Source organism: Mustela nivalis (assembly GCF_964662115.1).
Source record: "Mustela nivalis genome assembly, chromosome: 1".
Taxonomy (NCBI): domain Eukaryota; kingdom Metazoa; phylum Chordata; class Mammalia; order Carnivora; family Mustelidae; genus Mustela; species Mustela nivalis.
Genome location: NC_139020.1, coordinates 191421614 through 191441889, shown reverse-complemented (window position 1 = coordinate 191441889; position 20276 = coordinate 191421614). Strand labels below are relative to the sequence as shown.

Genomic DNA, 20276 nt, shown 5'->3' with positions numbered 1-20276 from the left:
TGAAACAAAAAAAAAAAAAAAAAAAAGAAGGGGGCCGCCTGTGTGGCTCAGTGGGTTAAAGCCTCTGCCTTAGGCTCAGGTAGTGATCCCAGGGTGCTGGGATCGAGCCCCGAGTTGGGCTCTCTGCTCAATGGGGAGCCTGCTTTCTTTCTACTCTCTCTCTGTCTGCTTCTCTGCCTACTTGTGATCTCTCTCTCTCTCTAATAAATAAATAAAATCTTAAAAAAAAAAGATATCAAGGAAGTAATGTTTAAATTCACTGTCAAGTTTAACATTCTTTGGAAATGTCTACCTTCCTTATGTGTCATTAAAAAAACCCTTTTATTTGTGTTAAAAAGAGCTGCAGAAATTTTTTCCTCAACCTTACATTTGAAAGTAATGATAATTGCTACAACACACACACACACCCTAGATGTGGTATTGTGGCTTGTAATTTAGACTTTCAGAGTTAATTAAAAAGAGCTTCAGGTCCTCTTAATTTCATTTCCACTTCCTCGCTTTTTAAAAAGACCTGGAAATGCCCAATGTTTTCATTATGGAGAAACAAATCAGCAGTAACTCTCAGATGCAAACCAGTGAGGAACTCTGACCACACTGCTGCCTACAGTCCAATGGGCCATTACTCTCTGATCCTGCCGCCCCCGCTGCCATGGCAACCCGATCCAGTTCTGGTCCTATTCACACCTGACAGAGTGCTCATTTCCTGGGCATGACCTGAAGGCTATCTGGTTCGACCCCACTGGCTAGAAAGGGCCACAAGCGATAACTTGAAAGAAAGAATGTATACATCTTTGTTCCCAAATACACACACATTCGCGTGTGTGAGAGGGGATACCACAGTGGTTTAGCAGGCAGACTCTGGAACCAGGGATAGTTACGCTCAAAGCCTAACCTGGACAGTAACTGGCCAGGTGACCCATCTGAGCCTCAATTTCCCCACTTAAAAATGCATATACTACTTTCCTCCTGTCTTTTAATGAGGTAAGGCAGACAAAAAGTGTAAAAGCTTGGCTTCTGGGTAAGAATCTGTAAGGACTGCTATTAAAGCAAAAGTATAATTAGTAAAAAAATATTTTTTTGTTATTATTTATCCCTAGGATATTTTTATTGAAGAAATTGTGGTTTAGAGAAGCAAAACTACTTGCTCAGCTAGAAACAAAACCGGTCAGCCGAACGTTCTTCCCCTACCCTTCCCCCAAAGCTCTGAACTCCTTGACATCTCTTTAAATAGACCATCAAGAATTTATAAAGGAAACTCTTTCACTTTCTTTAGAAATTCTTTCTATCTCCCTAAGCTTGTGAAATTGACAGAACAAATCCATTTTTTTTTTTTTTTGCTTCCATGTACCCGGCCTCTCTCTATAGAATTAAAATTTAATTAGAACCCAAATTAACATGAGAACTTGCTGCCTGGAGAGCTTGTACATTATTTAAATTTATTAAATTATATAAATTAAATTATATAAATTTATTATTGAAAAAACGTCAGCACGAAGAGAAGTCGCTTGGGAAGTTGTTTCTATCGAATAGGGGAAGTGTATGGGATCAGGCCTACCGGTGGGGAGATGGATCCTCGGTGACCAGGGAGGCACCTTGAGGAAACCACCACTCTGCTTCAGGCCTTCAAAGTACAAGGAATTGATTCATTCTAAGGTCAAAAGGACTGGCCAGGCCTGTCCTGCTTGGGAGGCTCCTTGTTAAAAGGGCTTTTTTCCCCCACCTTTTTTTTCCTGGGAGGGGTTTGGGAGGAGGAACAGCGAATAAATCAATTTTTCATGGGTCGAATGGGCTCTGACTTTTCTCATTCAAAGTCCCCTCAGATGTTTATTTTGTTCTGTTAAAAAGACCAGAACTCAAACAGATGTACCCCTTGGTTTACAGTTCCCACTCGCGTGGGCACATCTGCAGTTAAAAGTGGGAAAACATTTAACAGCTCGTCGGGCCTGATAAATAAGGGCCGTTTCTCATGAGGTCTGGTCACAATGGGCCAGTTGTTTAATTTTAGGCTGCTTTTCAAGCTTTAAGTCCCCATTTGATGTCTGAAGGGTTCAGATAGCAGTGGAAGTGGTCACATTTCCTCCGGGTATGTACAGAAAAGGCCTGCAAAAGCCACCCCCAATTTCCTAATAAAAAAATAAACATTTATTTCATAAAAATATTGACGACAAGGCAAATACCTCCACTTCTGCGTCTGGTGTGAACTGACAACGTGTATACGATGCCTAAGGAAACATGTCGTTCTGCATCGCCATCTCGTCAACAGCAGAGCAGGCATTGCTAATTCTGGAGTACGGCCTCACTGGCCCCCCACGCCCATCAAAGCAGCCCACAGCCTCAGGAGGTTTAAGAAATACTGAGGCAGAATCTTTCTTCTCATTACACCTTCCCTCTCTCCAGCTGGCAGACTCTCTTTGGAGAAATTTCTTTGAAGGTTAAAGAAGTTAAAACATCTACCACATCTTATAATAAAATGAAAGTCAAAAATATAAGATGAATGATCTCTCCTGAAATATTAAGTCACATTTTCTAAATTATTCATCTTAGAACATTGCTTGCCTTTTGGACACCCTTGGGGTATGTCGGCCTCAGTGCTAAAAGTGACTTCTAAATTAAAACTATCTAAGTCATGAAACCCTCAAACTTTCTTGATCAAGGCTGTAACTGAAAAGCAGAAGTTAGGATAAGAGAGCAACATCAAAACACAGGAAGGTTAAAATATAACTACAGATGTAACTGCATCAAGAGAACTCACATGATAGTAGGATTTATGACCTTCACAACATTCCGCAAACAGTGGAATGACTCTAATGCTGCCTGCTCTGGCATTTCCTGCCTATTTTTCTGGAAGACTGTGTGGATCAGAGAGATGAGAGAGCTAATCCTACCTGGAAGAGGTCATCAAAGTAATCTGCCTAACAAATGAATACCACCTGGAGTTGGGGAGGTACACTCAAGGGCTTGAAGGAAAGAGAGGTATAGTAATAGGGAATGGTGGGGACTGCAGCAAAATAGGAAATTCATGCCTAGTCTAAAGTACATTAAATGGGGGCGCCTGGGTGGCTCAGTGGGTTAAAGCCTCTGCCTTTGGCTCAGGTCATGATCCCAGGGTCCTAGGATCAAGCCCCGCATCGGGCTCTCTGCTCAGTGGGCAGCCTACTTCCCTCTCTCTCTCTCTGCCTGCCTCTCTGCCTACTTGTGATCTCTCTGTCTCTGTCAAATAAATAAATAAAATCTTTTAAAAAAATAAAGTACATTAAATGAATGAACAATCACATTACGTACCCAACGAAACACAAATTCAGCCCCAAGACCATAAATTTAGAATCCCTAATCTAAGGTCCCAGCTGATTTCTTTGTTTAATTAGGAAAGGGAATGGATTATTTGGGATGAAGGTCAGCACAATACCAAGCCTTCCTATGAAGTTACTCAGAATCAGATATAAGCTAAACATTAATAGCATTTAGTATTTCCTTGTGTATGAAACTACATTTTACCACGAGAGCTTTTTGGAGCCTGAATAAAAGCACCTCTTTTTTTTTTTGGTGATATGGATAAGAATATATCTGTGAATATTTACTTGAATAGAAATGATAATAATTATATTATTAGTAATTGGCCTCAATTGAATATAAAGTAGTTTTACTTTATTTGATATAAAGCTGGTAATCATTTGTGCCTTTACTTATTTTATTGCAAAAAGGCCATGTTATCTTCAAATACTGCAAATTTATGTTAAGAAAAAAAAATTCTTTCCATGCACTGCAGAGATAAAGCCGAACTATGATAAATTTTGCTAGGAATTTGCCATTTCTGACGTAAAGCCAGCATTTGGCAATACAAAAAGTCTAGCTAAAATGAAACTCTATCTATGTTATTGAAATTTATTCTCAATCAAGACTGGAGAACTCTTCTTACCCAGCCCACGAGGATGGGACCAACATGTTCGGTGGAACCATCAGGCTTCCGAGCATCTCGAAGTTGACTAAGAAGCTCTGGTTAAAAAAAAAAAAAAAAAAAAAAAGACACACACAAAAAAACAAAAAACAAAAACAGAATGCTTATTTTGTTAGGCATTCAAATATGAACAAGACTGGAAGTAGATTCTGGGTTAATCTCCTTATTACATAATCATGACTTGTTATAGGACGACTCAATTAAGGCTACAAGTCAGGACTCATTCTGGGAACAAAATTATACCTTCGTGTAGAGGAATCAGAGAGTCCAGTGTTCCAAAGATTTGATTCAACTCTTGTTCTGTCATTATGGAGAGTTTCAGCATGGGGTCATGATAGGCCTGTACAAGAAGGGCAAGAGACAGAAGCAAACATTTAAAATCCGTAGCAGCAAGTGGTTAATGTAAATGGCGTTGGTGTCTGTGAGGCCCCATTTTATAACAAAATATTTGGCTCTCCCCAGCACCCTCTTCCAGAACGCTGCAGAGACAGCAGATGGGTGTGGCCAGACCAGATGAGAATCCAGGATTGCCTTGAGCTGTTTGTGGTTGTTGATAAACCAAAGCAGATTTTTTAAAAAGCTTTTTAATTCTAGTATATCATACATCGAGGCAAGAGCACAAATCCTAAGTACAGAGCTAATCTTATTTGTATAATGTTTTAAAATTTAACCTATTGGAGATCTTGTAGCTTGAAAAACTCCAAATTTATACAGGATTTGTTACTAGTATAGAACCTACTAGTAGGTTCTTTTTCAATGAGTCCATATTTAAACTAAGTAAAGGAAGAAAGGAAAAAGAAAAGTGATGGCATCCTTTAAGACTGTTCCAAAGCCAAAAGACCAAAATCTGTCAATTTTATCTTCTCTTATTAACGGTAATTTTTTTTTTTAAGATTTTATTTATTTATTTGTCAGAGAGAGAGAGACAGGAAGCACAGGCAGACAGAGTGGCAGGCAGAGTCAGAGGGAGAAGCAGGCTCCCTGCAGAGCAAGGAGCCCGATGTGGGACTCGATCCCAGGACGCTGGGATCATGACCTGAGCCGAAGGCAGCCGCTTAACCAACTGAGCCACCCAGGCGTTCCATTAACGGTAATTTTTAAAAAAAGATTTTATTTATCTGACAGAGACAGAGAGACAGTGAGTGAGAGAACAAAAGCAGGGGGAGTGAGAGAGGGAGAAGCAGGCTTCCACTGAGCAGGGGGTTCAATGTGGGACTCGATCCCAGCTCCCTGGGATCATGACCCAAGCCGAAGGCAGATGCTTAACGACCGAGGCACCCAGACGCGCCTATTAATGATACTTGAGCAAGAACACACAATTATACCCAAGTTGCTGTAACAAAGACTCAGATGGCACAGTCTCTGCCTCCATGGAGATTTATAAAGCTAATCGGGAGATAAGAAAAACACGTGGATAATTAGATATATACGTTTTTAAAATCTCAAGACTAAAAACACAAGGGATGTCACATAGCAGCAAAAACTGATCCAATTACAACTGCTCAGAGGTGAGAGAATTAAAGCTGTAGCGGTCCAGGGAGATTTAAGAAGAGCTGTCTGGCTGGCATGCCTGGGATGGAGAAGGAGGCATAAGTACTGGTGCAGAATGAACTGAGATCTGAGCTAGTTCCTGGAGGACAGCTGGATATGGATGGTTGAAGGAAAGGAAGGGTTTCCAAGAAGGTAGAACCACCGTAAGCAAAAGGATGGCAGTAAAACATCCTTAGGGTGCTCAGCTTTGGGGAACCTTGATACAGGAAGGAGGAGCTGAACAAATGCACAGCAAGACGTCTTACAAAGTTAAATGCCTTTTTGTCATCTCCATCTTCCTCCTCCTCCAGCCCTGTCTAAAAACTCAGTTTCTTGACTATGTCCAAGCAAAGTGCGGATGGCCATCTCCTGGGACTGCTACAGACAGGACTTCATACCAGCAGGAATCTGGACAAAGGACACTTGAAAGAAGGGACTAAAGACTCTTTCCAACCTTGCAATTCTTTTTTTTTTTTTTTAAGACTTTATTTATTTATTTGACAGAAAGAGGGACAGCGAGAGAGGGAACATAAGCAGGGGGAGTGAGAGAGGGGGAAGTAGGCTTCCCGCTGAGTAGGGAGCCCGAAGCAGAATTTGATCCCAGGACCCTGGGATCATGACCTGAGCCGAAGGCAGATGCTTATTGACTGAGCCACTCAGGTGTCGCAAACCTTGTGATTCTTTAAAGGGGGCTGCGAATATCAGATGAAGAAGTCTGGATTTCAGCCTTTAGGGAGTAGGGGGTGGGGGTCACTGGGACAAAAAGGTTTTGAGGAAAAAGTTTATCGTCCAGATAGCACAGGTTACAAAGCATGGGTTTATTCTCCCTTCCTGCACACAGCGTGATTAAAACACAAGTTCTATATAAAAGAACGCATGTCACATGATAGTATGCAGTCGCCTTGCTTGACCACTTTCTCTACTTAGGAGATTCAAGTGACTTTATTTCTAAGACACCATTCCAGTTTCAGATGTCTGCACGCCCTTTCCCATGGGTAAGGAGGCTCCGCAGGACAGACAATGAAATACATGGAAAGCCAGGCCACTCTCTGTGAACACTTTCTTAGAATTGTAAAATTATTCATGAGGAAAAAAAAGAAAAAAGAAGGTGGCCCAAATGACCACTGGTTTCAAATTCACCTTTTTTGCCAATTTCAAGTCCTCTATCAAGTCTTCTTCTCCTTGGGAAAGCTCAAAGATTGCCTGCAAGCAAAGACAGAACACGTTCACTGAACACTCCATTTATGAGCCCAAATTCAAACAGTGCTGGTTCTGTTGCTCAAAGACCCAGATCTACTCATTTCTTAAGCATTTTTAAAGGACTTTAAAAAGTTAAATTAACCTGCAGCAAATGCATCTAAGTAGCTAAAACCTATAAAGGAAGAATTTTGCAAAACTTCTATATAACGTACTCACCCATTTATGGGAGAAAGGGGTTCCACATATGTTTCCAACCCAGTAAGTCATCTTTCATGTTACAGAACTTGGGTACAGCCAAACAAGAGGGAAGTATTTTAGGCAAAATAATGACAGTGGGAGTCTGGGTCTCTCATGTGTGCAGCAACCATCACAAATGGATTTCAGGTCTGTTCTCAGTGGTGGTCGTGGCAGTATTATGAATTGGGCCATCACAATTTGTCTTTGTTCTACTCAACAGAAGGTGAATCTTAGCAGAAAGCTTTATTCTTATCAGCCACTTGTCTTGAGGCTGGAATTGTAGGAAGAATCCAATATTTTATCACTCTAAATGTCTGGTGAAGTTAATTCATTCTAAATTACTTCTCAGCCCTACACGGTACAATAAATAAAATTATAGGCACCAGCTGTGTGTATGAGTGTGTAAATGGACCGTTTCTAATTTGGCTCTATTAAGCCATCATAATTTAAGAGCTATGATGTGCAGAATACTCTTTCACTCTTTCATCTGGGAGTCTAAACTGTTGGCAAACATTGTTAAAGGCCTCTATGTTTAGTCCTTTAATAGGAGGGATGGTTTGGGGACTCCTTCATTTCTTTCAGACTAAAGGGAAGAAGTGAGCAGGCCGGAGAGCACCTTCCATCCCTGGGGTGGATGGAGTATAAGACAAGGAGTTTGCTCTCAGGTAATGCAGATGGAGACAGAACACCGTGCTGGAGGCCAGTGCATGGTAAGTCCTCCCCAGGCCCAGTAAAGCCTCCACTTCATGCTCACCTGGTGTTCTATTTTATTGAACCAATCATTCATTCATTCATTCTTTTTTTTCCTTTTATTTGACACAGAGAGAGACACCGGGAGAGGGAACATAAGCAGTGGGAGTGGGAGAGGGAGAAGCAGGCTCCCCACTGAGCAGGGAGCCTGATGCAGGTCTCAGTCCCAGGACCCTGGGATCATGACCCGAGCTGAAGGCAGACACCCCATGACTAAACCACCCACGCGCCCCGTTGAACCTTTTATTATGAAATAATTACATACTCACAGGAGAAGTTGTAAACATAGAACAGCAAGGTCCTCTGCCCCTTCTACTCACCTTCCAGAACTATAGAACGTTATCAAAACCAGGAAATGGATTGGCTCAATACACTGACTAGACTTTACTTAGACCTTCCTCAGATTTCCTTGTACATCTGTTTTACTAGAATTTACTTGAATAGGTCTGATGGTCCAAATGACCAAATGTGGTCCTCAGGAAAGGAAAACCATAGAACCCCATACTGGGAAACATCACCATCAGATGTCTCTTGTGGGGCAGCACAGTGTCACCATGAAGACCATGGGCTCTGGAGTAGGGCAGGACCTGGGTTCAAATCACAGCTCTGTAACTTTCTAGATGGGTGAACTTGTATTCACTGTACCTTAATAATCTCCCAATCTGCAGAGCCAGTCCCTCCCTCTTTCCTTCCCTCCCACTACCAGATCATACTAGTTATATGCATACAGTTAACACTTGGAAAAACACAAGAAAGCAAAAGTGGAAACTTTTAATGTACCCATAATACCATCTTATTAACTATTATTAGGGTTTTGCCATATTTCTTCACAGATATTTTTTTCAGTGCACGTATTATTTTAAAATGCTTTATTATTTCTTTTAAATAGGTAATACATTAATACAGTTCAAAATTTATAGTGCACAAAGGGGCACATGGTGACAATTTTCTTTCTTACCTCTATCCAGCCACCCAGTTCCTTCCCAGGAGGCAACAATATTACCAGTTCCTTGCAAATCCTTCTAGAAATATGTTAGGATTCTACAAGCAAATATGTGCACCTCTACACCTATATTCATTTTTCTTTGTTCTTTCACATGGATGGTAAAAGGACAGAATATACCCTATTTTGTGCCTTGCCTCAACCACTTAAGCCATACATACCTATCAGCCCCTCTCATGATTGCTACATTGTATTCCGTGTGTATCTAATAGATATTCATTATTCAGCCAGTTCCTGGCAATAGAAGTTCAGGCTCTTTCCAGCACTATTACAAGCATTAGTGTGATGAATAAGCTTACATATATATCTTTTCTTCTGTGTTAAGTGTGTCTGGCAGACAGATTCCTAGAAAGGAATTGCTGAGCCCAAACCTAGAAACTTGTCAAGTATTCCTTTTGCCAATGTCAGGTTTTCCACAAAAATAGATGTTCCAAGGGTTTCACTAGATAATGCACTAGATGTGCTTTGGCACAGCTTGGAATTTGACAAGTTCCTATAAAGGGTAATATGACCATAGTCATTTAGAGCTATTGATACAGAAAACTGACAAGTCATGAAATGAGCTGCATTCCCTAGATATATGTTCTCCACAAAACTGAATCAAAGTTTCATAAACTATTTTAAAATATTCTAGAAGTTGCGATCAAAATATAACTCAACTGATTATTTTTGTGAGCTCCAAGATGCTAAATAGACACTTCCTGATTCATTTTCTTTGTAAATTCAGATTTTCACATTAGTTTCTTTTTAAAGCAGAGGCCACCCACCCAGCTGGATGTTGGGTTCTCAGTTCCTTACAAGGCATGACAGCCCTGTTTGTCCTCCTACAAATGCAACGAAGAACTGACTAGGAGCCTGTGGTATAGACGCAGTTTGGCTCTCGCCTGTAGCACACTTTGTTCCAGACATAGGGCCAGCTCCTGGGTCCCGAGCCTACCTCCTGACGTTTGATTTCCTTGGACGGAAGCATCTGATTGACGCACACATCAAAGGTCTCACTCCACAGCTTGCTGTCTCTCCGCTTCGTGCTTGAGGAGGCGGCATTTCTGGACCAGGGTCGGGGGGCGAGGATGTCAGGACGGCTCTCGCTGCGGAAGCTGATAGAACGCTAAACAATGAGAAAAACAAACCATCACGGGGGCTGTGGCAGGACTTGGGTGGATCGTTACAGCAGCTTCCTGTCACTGACAGAACATAAATCAGATACTCACAAGAAAGAGAGGACAATGCCACAAGGCCTTTTGGGAAGTGGGGTATTTGCTTGCACCTACGTGCTAAGGGAAATTGGGCAAAGGGGCTGCGTTCCCACATGTCCTGGGAGTATCCGTTCTGTAAGACCTGGACACCGCACAGAAACAGCCACAAAGGCAGCTCTCAGAGAAGCCACAGGATCTACTTGTTTCCAGTGGACACTCCCCTTCTTCAGAAGAACAAGGGTTAACAGCAGGGGATGTCCTTTACATCTGGCCTGTCCTCCCACTCTCCTCCACCACGGAGGAACAGAAGCCTGCTGTCCTTGGGTATCCCACTTGGTGCACAGTTTGGGTGGGATGCCCCAGACCTGACCAGTCAGAGTCATCCTCCACCCTGGTTCAGGGATGGGCTCCTGATTTTCCGAAATGTGCTAAGCGGTTCATGGGAGAATGAGCGGAAGGGTCTTTACTCCTTTAGTGTTGTGAACTCAAGATAAAATAAGCAGGAATTTCTTGCAGCAGCTCTCTCTTGTCACGTGGATAAGTCTATTTAGTATTCAAGGAGAATAAAAGGACACACAGCATGAAGGACAGAGGGAGAGAGACCATGGAGGGAGGGAGCAAGCTTTACCCACACTGTTTAAGGGCCTGGATACCACTGTGCATGAAGCCAGGAAGAGCCACTCTTAGATTAAGGGGCCAGTACATCCCCCCTTCTGTTTACATTAACCTCAGTTGGGATTCTGTCATTTTGAAAAGTACCAACTAATACGTATATTAAATACCATCTTGACGGCAAATTATGCCGGTCCCTAAGGTATTTTCTTATTTTCCAAAGAGGCGCTGGTAGACTCTGGGATGGTCTGACTACCCAAAGTCTATCCACTCTTGTGGCTGAAACATGCTATCACAGGACCTTCGCATGACGAGTACAAATGATCAAGAAGAAAGCTAAGTGCATCATCTTTAGCCTTCAACCTAGATTTCAACACTCTTATTGGGAACTTGGCCAAAGCGGTAAGATGGTGTTGTGCTCAAAACCACATTCTAATTTAGTAAGACATGGCTGTGGCCACATATCTATGTCCTTCAGAAGTTCCAACTCCTTAGTTTGGCATAGAAGGCTTCTTGTAATCTGACCACAATCTATATATCTAGAATCACCTCCTGCCACTCACCTGAGAGTCCTCGGTTCTCTAGCCCTACTAGGCAATCTGCCACTTTCTAAACATTTTTTTTTTTTTTTTGACAGAGATCACAAGTACGCAGAGAGGCAGGCAGAGAGAAAGAGAGGGAAGCAGGCTCCCTGCTGAGCAAAGAGGCCCTGATACGGGGCTCGATCCCAGAACCGTGGGATCATGACCTGAGCTGAAGGCAGAGGCTTTAACCCACTGAGCCACCCAGGTGCCCCAATCTGCCACTTTCTAAAAGCCTCATGCTTTGCCATTCCTCTGTACTATCTTTAAGCCCTCTTCTTTTCCTGGGAAGCTTTTCTTTCATTTACTAGCTGGCTAACTCCTAAGTGTCCTCAGGATAGAACTCAAACTTCTCTAAGAAACCTTCACCACTTTCCCAGAGCAATTTGTACATATCTCTGATATAGCAATGATCACATTTTATTACACTTATTGGTCACCTGCTCTGACCTATAAACTTCCTGAGGGGAAGAACAGATTTTGCATGTGACATAGGAGCTGTCATCACTAAGATATTCTAAGGCATATTTTGAGATTCAACAATAAAATTTAAGAAAGCAAAGAAAATTTTAAGGGAGCTATTCAACATAAGGGCATTGTTAAATAAGTTATAATTCATCTGCTTGATGTATATTATCTAGCCAATTGGACAATTCTGAGACCACTTTAAAAGCTAAAAATCCCTTCTATGTAAGTTAAAATAAAAACTAAAATCAGCATATGAATACTGTTTCTAGTTATGAAAAAAAGGACATGAGCAAAGATATGAAAGGAATGCCAGAAAATTCTATTGTTTTTGCCTGATGACATGATAGGTGACTTTTTATCCTATTTTACAAATTTTTTATAATTTAAGAGAAAATGAATAACTGACAAATGTAAAAAGAAATCTCCAAGGGGCTTCAAGGTATTATCACAACCCTCTTGAAGCAGGAAGTTAGCCGTTTGCAAGTAGCAACCTGAGTTCCTCAGGCTTCCAAGAGCCCCTGGGCTCATTAGTGAGCTCATGATCATTGGATCAGCCCCCGATGCTGGTCAAGAAAGAACTTGCACCAAATACGTGGTTTACTAATGATATCTCACAAATCCTTGTGATCTCTTGAAAATAGGCCCTTATAAACTGTGACCAGACTAATGCTGCAGATCCTCGGCACTCAGAATCAATTAGCCACAGGCACGGAAAGGTCAAAACAAGCAAAGTGAGTCATCAGGTTACTCACTGATCTCAGTTTTTGGTTCTGATTACAGCCGGGGTGGGAATTAAAGAGCAGAAAGAGAGGAAAACACAAAAATAAGATTCAAAATGAAAGACATTTTCCACTTTCACTGGAGAGATTCAAGCGCCCACCTGGTAACAGTTTCAACCCCTGACCAACTTCAAATTCCCCCCTCCCCACCACCAATTCTCAAGTAACTTATGCTAACTTTAAATTTTCATACATTATGAAAGTATAAACATTTTTATACATTACAAAAGTATATCAAACTAAGTACAAATTCCCCTGTTCTCCTGTCTACTTTCCAAAAGTAACTGCTATTAAGCCTGTTCTAGATCTTTCCAGAACTTTTAAATGCCATTTGCCTGCCAACAGTCACAAAAAACAGTATTTTCTCTCCTCACTCAACAGTATGTCTCTCCATATTAGCACGTAAGACTCATTCTTCAAAAAAAAAAAATAATAATTTATAAGGGTAAATTTCACATAACATAATTAACCATTTTTGTGAACAATTTGGTAGTATTCAGCACATTCACAATGTTGTGCAAACACCACCTCTGTGTAGTTACAAAGTATTTCCATCACCCCCAAATCTTTCTCTTTAATGAGTGCAGAGTTAGTATCCCATGGTCCAGATGGACCACATGGATTTAATCAACCTCCCACTGATGGACATTAAAATAGTTTCCAGTGCCTGGCTATTACAAAAAGTCCTTCAGTGAATATCCTTTATGTAGTTGTGCTATTTTTATAAGGCAGATTCCTTAAGCTGAGTTCCATGATCTAAGAAATATCTACATGTTAGCATTTGACATACATTGCCAAATTTGCCAAATTACTTCTAGACAGTCTGTTTCAAACTTTATTGTGAATAAAGGTATATGAATTACCTTTACCCACACTCTCATCAACAAGATATTATCATTAATCTAATAGGGAAAACCACTACAGCTGATCCTTAAAAAACATGGTTTTGAACTCTGAGAGTCTGCTTACATGAAAAAAATTTTTTTTCAATAAATACAGCACATGACTGTAAATGTATTTTCTCTTCCTTATGATTTTAATGGCATTTTCTTTTTACCAGGTTATGTTATTGTAAGAATATAGTATGTAATACTTATACAAAAGATGTGTTAGTTGGCTATTTATGTTATTGGTAAGGTTTCTGGTTAACAGCAGGTTATTTAGTAGTTAAATTTTGGGGGAGTCAAAAATTATATATGGGGGCACCTGGGTGGCTCAGTGGGTTAAGCCTCTGCCTTTGGCTCAGGTCATGATCTCAGGGTCCTGGGATCGAGCCCTGAGTTGGGCTTTCCACTTGGCGGGGAGCCTGCTCCCCCCTCCCCCCCACTTCTCTGCTTGCCTCTCTGCCTACTTGTGATCTCTGTCTGTCAAATAAATAAATAAAATCTTAAAAAAAAAAAGTTATATATGGATCTTAATCTCTCCTCAGAGTGTGGGGGGTGGTGGTATCCCTAACCCTTGCATTATTCAAGGCTCAGCTATATACCTTGACTTCAGTTTCATATTTGGAATGTAAGTCTGAACATATCTTTTTTTAAGGAGCATAAAGGTTATTTTGTGACAGTAGAAATGACAAAAGTCATAGGTTATTTTAAACTTGATGATGACAACCAACAGACTAATAATGCCCCCACATAGTGACTTTTTTGGTCACTAGAGTCTGTAGATTAAAATAAGATAATGTATGTGAATCCTGGTATATCAAAGATGTTCGGGAAAGGGTAATTCCCTTCTTCCAAAAATAGCTTTAAATTTATTCTGAATATGGAGAACAAGAGCCACTTAACAATGTTGACTATTCTCTCTTTCTACTTTAAAAAATTTTTTAAAAAATTAACATATAATGTATTGTTTCAGGGGTATGGCTCTGTAATTCATTAGTCCTACAAAATTCACAGCACTCACCATAGCACATACCCTTCCCAGTATCCATCACCCAACAACCCATCCCTCCAAACCCCCTCCCCTCCAGCAACCCTCAGTTTGTTTCCAGAGTTTAAGAGTCTTTTATGGTTTGTCTCCCTTCTCTGGTTTCATTTTTTCCTCCCTTCCCCTATGATCAAGACTGAGCATATTTCTATGTATTTCTTGAGAAATTAATTTCCCAGAGAATTGGAGATAATTTTCTGCTGCATTTTGGGGAGGAACAAGAGAGAGGTGAGCTATACGAGCTCTATTGTTAAGAATTCCTTGTTTTGTGTTTCCTTAGTGAGTATTGGGCTTGGGAACAAAGGGTGAAGGGACTAGGCAAAGTTCACCACACACATCAGAGAGAGGCCTTTATGTGCCTGCCCACGCTTAGCACTTCTAATGAATTCTCTGATCCTCACAACCACTGATCCACAGTGGGGTGAGGGTTGGGGGGTGTTTATTCCCACTTTACTGATGAGGAAACTGAGGCTCAGAGAGGCGAAGGCACTTGCTCAGGCAGGATTCAAAACTAGATCTGTTTTGTTCCAAAGCCCTCCAGAATGAGGGCTGTACATCTGCTACCTATATGCCAATCATGCAGTGAGGGGAGGTTTCAGTGATATAGGCTGCAGCCTTCTAAGGGTTTAAGGCCAGTTATGGGAGGGAGAGCATTTACTTATTTTTTTAGGAACAATGACTGAGTGGCTCTTTGACCAATCAAACTTCAGATTCACCCCTTTAGTTAGGCTGGATTAAAAGAAACGTTTTATTTTTAACTCCACTTGGAAAGGGGAAGGATGCTTGAAAAGAAGAATCCCAAAAATGCATAAAGAATGCTGACTGGGTGTGAGGTCGGCAGCTGGCTAGCCCTGAGGACAGCTCATAGCCAACCAGGCCCAAGCCATGGACAGGTATTCAAGACCATACACCATGGCCAACACCTCTACCACTCCTTAGTACAAATGCACACTATTAGATGCATTGGAGCAAGGGAAGGAACATGTGACTACTGCTAGGAGAAAAACCCCAAAGAAGAGGATGCCTGAGGGAGGAGAACAGCTATGTCCCTTCCAGTGCCCATCCCCTCCTCCTGCTTTATTTTCCTCTGTTTTCACCATGGGCTGTATGATGTCATTTACTAGTTTCTGACACGTCTGTCTCCTCCCAATAGAGGGTAATCTCCTGGAAGGCAAGGTTATCTATCTGTTCTGTTTACTATTGGACTAATTAGCAACTGACACATAGGAGGAGCTCAACAATTTTGCTTAATGAGTGAATGCCATGCTTGTGTGTGCTGGGTATGGTGAGGGGGGCTTTAGAACCTTGTATACTCAAAAAGTAAGGATTGCTAGCCCTGTTTTACAGAGGAGGAAACTGGAGGCTCAGAAAGGGTAACGCTTCACTGAAGGTCATGCAGGTAATGAACGGTGCTTCAGAATTTAGACCCACGTCAATGGTGAACTCAGAATGACGGTACAGGTCTGGTCTATTTCAGTGCCCCCCGCCTCATCGTCCCAGACCCCTGCTGACAATTTTAACCAATAGCCTATCCTGCTTCCCCTACTGTAAGAGTCACAGTGTGGTAGGAAGCATGTGCCCAAATACATGACTTTCAGGCTGCTTCTCAGTCCATGACAGAGCTTCTAAACCTTGCCACCAGGAACATTTTGGACCAGAAAATTCTTTGTTGCGAGAAACTATCCAGTATCTTGTAGGATGTTTAGCAGGATGTTTATCACTAGCCCTTAGATACCAGTAGTGCCCCCATCCCAGTTGCAACAACCAAAACACCTCCGTTGCTGAATGTCCCCTGCGGTGAGAAACACCAGTCCATGGTGGCTAGGAGAGACCCAGCCTTAGGAGAGATGGCATAAAAACAGAAACATGTACCTCGATCCCTCTGGGTGTGGGGAATGAAAAATGTTCCAGGACAAGCAAGAGTTTCCATGAGGGAAACCAGCATAGCAAATGAGTCAAAAACCGAAAGCTCATAATTACTGGCAGCTAAAATAACAAGAGCCATAATAAGCACAGATAATGCAGATTTAGGAAATGGGTGCTTGTGTTTATGCCTGAGCTGGGTATGTGGAAAAGATGCTGCAGGTGCAAAGGGGACTGTCTGTCAGGTGGGAAAAGAGGGACCCTTTACATGTGTCAGAGGAAATGTAAACCCAGCAGGTGAGGCATGATGGAACAGATTTAATTTGTTAATGCCGCCTATTCAGCGGGGAGCTCCCTCGCCCTTTTCCAAAAACAGAAGGTTCTCTACAGCTAAAGATAACACGCTCCAATAAAGAGAGTTCAATGCAGTTACCATTGCGATGGTTCAGCAGATGGCTTATTATTAAATGGACTGGAGGTTAAGGTGGGACTGTCAGAGGAAAATGGGTTTCTATGTTGCTACTACAATGAGTTAAACCAAAATGTACAGTAGATATGGCTGGGATTGGAAAATGTTCTTGAAGAGCGTCTTGGAGGAGTCTCTTACAAAAGGCTTGATGAGAGCCATTAACTTAAATAGAGAAATAACACTTCTCAGGTCTGTGGCTTCCATTACTTTGGGCCCTCCCACTCGTCTTGGGAGAGGCAACAGAACAAGTTCTTGCATTTTTGCCCTCTTTAATAGATTAGAAATCTGAACGACAGGAGATTTAGCGACTGGCCCAAGGTAAGTGTGGGAATAGGAACTAAGTCTAGTCTTTTGACTATAGTACATGGATCTCAGCTGAGAACACAGGCTTTGGAATAAAACAGACATAGCTTGAAGTCATCTTGGTAGTTAAGGGACCTTGGGAAGTTAATCACTCTGGATCTCAGTTTCCTTTTTTTTTTTTTTTTCATTTCTTTCCATCTAGATTTCATTTTTAAAAAGATTTTATTTATTTATTTGACAGAAGGGAGAGAGATCACAAGTAGGCAGAGCAGCAGGCAGAGAGAGAGGGGGAAGCAGTCTCCCCGCTGAGCAGAGCCCCCAGAGTGTGGGCTCGATCCCAGGACCCTGGGATCATGACCTAAGCCAAAGGCAAAGGCTTAACTCACTGAGCTACCCAGGTGCCCATGGATCTCGGTTTCCTTAACTATATGTGTTTTTAAAAAAAATATTTTATTTATTTAGAGAGCATGTGCACACAGTGGGGGAGGGGCAGAAGGAGAGAGAGAATCTTAGGTAGGCATCATGCCCACTGTGAGCCTGATGTGGGGTTTGATCTCAGGACCCAAGATCATGACTCGAGCTAAAACCAAGAGTCAGACACTTAACGGAAAGAACCACCTGGGCACTTCTTCAGTCTCCTTATCTATAAAAGGACATAGTAATGAGTACTTCACAAAGTTGCAGCAGAGATTACATAAGATAAAATATGCCCAGGGTGGGGTGCCTGGGTGGCTGAGGAGGTTGGGCCTCTGCCTTTGGCTCGGGTCTTGGTCTCAGGGTCCTGGGATCGAGCCCCATATCAGGCTCTCTGCTTGGTGGGGGCTCTGCTTCCCCCTCTCCCTCTGACTGCCTCTCTGCCTACTTGTGATCTCCCTCTCTGTCAAATAAATAAATAAAATCTTTAAAAAAATATGTCCAGGGCTTAGCCAAGTGCCTGGTATGTGGGCAATAAGCAACAGACGTTACTTATCAGTGTTATCATACCATTGGCAGCACTGCCACCATTTCTGCTGGTTTATATATGTTTTCATTCATTAGTAAACAGCAGACACATCTTTGAATTATTTGGACCAAATGTCTCCTTCGGGACATCCATTAGGATAACTGATAGGGGAAGAAAACCTTCAGCAGCACGGTGTTGCTTATAAAAGCAAAAGATCTAGAAAGAGCCCAAAGTGGCCAATAGGGAATAGTTAAATAAATGACAGGGTAATCATAAAATGGAATGTTATGTGTTTGTTAAAAACATTCTTTTAAGAGAAACTTAATGATAATGGGCAAGTCTCACATGTAGCGTTAAGAAAAGAAAGATCCCTGTTTAAAATACATGTTAATAGATGTTACCCCTAGATGATGGGCTATGGATGTTCTTATTTTCATCTCCATGCTTCTCTATATTTATTTTCCAGATTTTTTATGAGATATTAACTAAGAGAAAATGAAAACAGTAGACAAATGTGCAAGACCATGAACATGGAGTTTGAAGTGGTGCTATAAATATAAAATCGTATTTGAATTTGGTTCAGAATAATGTATATTAAAAACATGGTCAAAAGGCACCCAATCACTTCACAATTAAAAAAAAAAAACAACAACAACCCCACAGACCCAGGGCAAAAAATCAAACCTCATATATCCTGTAGCTGAGAGAGATTCTGAGTAGAATGAATGAAAAGCTGAAGAAAATATTTGGTTCAGGTGCGGGGAAAATATTATACAATTTTCTTAGTGCTAAACAAAATTTGGGAAGCCTTCCAGAGGCTTGGGACCGCAGCCCAACCTCTTCATTAGGCACCGTAAACCGGCTTTTGGACAATAATGTTAATGACACAATATTCCACGAGCTGAAATGGAAATGATGACTGTCTCTGCCACGCAGGCAAACAAAGAGTAAGGAGCAACAGTGCGATGTGATGCTTTACACCCAAAGTCGGGCCATCATTTTTAGAGCCTGGCAAACTGCAGGCTTTATTATGACCAGCTGACTTTTTTGCAGAAGCCAACCCCAGGAGAGGCGCCGTGAAAACCCTGCAGGTCCCCAGCTCCTGCACTTACTGGCTGTGTGACTTGGGGTACATATTTCGACCTTCAGGTTCTTCCCCTATAAAGTGGAGCTAAATCCTACCTTCCCATTCTTGGGGAAAAGATGAAATGAAGCCGTGAATATAAAGTACCCTGCACAGAACCTGGCTCATTGTAAATACTCAATTACTGGAAGCTGTTATTCCTAAATAAAAAAAAGACAAGCTTTGAATTACAGTAGTCAACGATGACAGTGGTCTTCAGGAATAGTAAAGATCAATAGAATGTAAGGAGTTCCTCTTGATGTGGACTACAGATCCCTTCCTAGCTATACCCTTACCTCCCAGACTGCAAGGCAATGGGATTTCTGGTTGCTTCCTCCAACACACACACACACACACACACACACACACATCCAAGCTTATTTCCATATCTACCAAATTACTTCAAAGACTTTTTGTTAGTTATAGAAAGTGTATGATCTTGTACCAAGAGACAAAATTTGAGGCCCCTGGAGAAGAAAATCATGGTTTTGAGCACATGGGAATTAAGCCCGTGGGCTTGGGTACTCTTCCTATTTAATTCTCAAACTAGATGGCATCAGTCTTCTCACGTTCCTTCCTCAAACCTGAAACGCCTTCTTTCCCTTCCCCTCATCAGCTTTGAGCCATTCCAGGCCCAACACCAATCCTTCCACACTTGCCAGGTAGCCTTCCCTTACCCATACCCCCAGCCCCCACAACCCGGCCACTACTAGGCTCCCTGTCTCTAGCATCTTTTATCATCTAAGATTTTAAAATCTTATACATTTTTTTTATTTGGTTGCAAAGATAATATATAATTATTTAAAAAATTCAAACATGATAGAAATATATATTGCAAAAAATAAAAGTCAATGGACCCAGCCTGTTTATTCATTCTCTACTGATTTGTAATTCTTACGTAATAGGGCGGAAAAAAAAGGAGAACATAAGATAGAAGACAAAAGGACCGTCAAAGTCACTTATACTTGTATTCCCAAGAGATAACCACTATTAAGAATTTGATGGTATTCCTAGTTTCCTGTCTATATACTGTAATGAATGCATATTATTGATTGGGATACAATGGTTTTAAATTTCCTTTTTATTTTTATTTTTTTTACTTGCTGATATATCTTAGACAACTTTAAGTAGATTTAATCCTTCTCAAGAGTAGGCACTGTCTCCTGATTACCTCCCCCAACAAGTCTAGAGCAGAACAAATAACACAGTAGATACAATGAATAATAAATGGAGAACACTAATGTATCCCATTTTCTGCTGCATCTCAGTGAAATGAAATACTCTGCAGCTCTAAGGGCTCAGAAATGGAAGTGAGAGACTGTGGTTACCAGAAAC

At 41.4% G+C, this 20276-nt stretch overlaps 1 protein-coding gene across 10 annotated transcripts in view; it reads right to left on the bottom strand.

The window, feature by feature from the left end:
• The window catches only part of ARHGEF3 (Rho guanine nucleotide exchange factor 3), a 312629-nt gene that overhangs the window by 17871 nt on the left and 274482 nt on the right, over positions 1-20276 (bottom strand). For all 10 annotated transcript variants that reach the window (XM_082739204.1, XM_082739201.1, XM_082739205.1 and 7 more), the window contains 4 exons: positions 9613-9783; positions 6626-6688; positions 4199-4295; positions 3917-3993 (listed from right to left, as the gene is read on the bottom strand). In XM_082739204.1, the coding sequence (XP_082595330.1) occupies positions 3917-3993; positions 4199-4295; positions 6626-6688; positions 9613-9783 (408 nt within the window). The remainder of the gene's footprint in view (positions 1-3916; positions 3994-4198; positions 4296-6625; positions 6689-9612; positions 9784-20276) is intronic.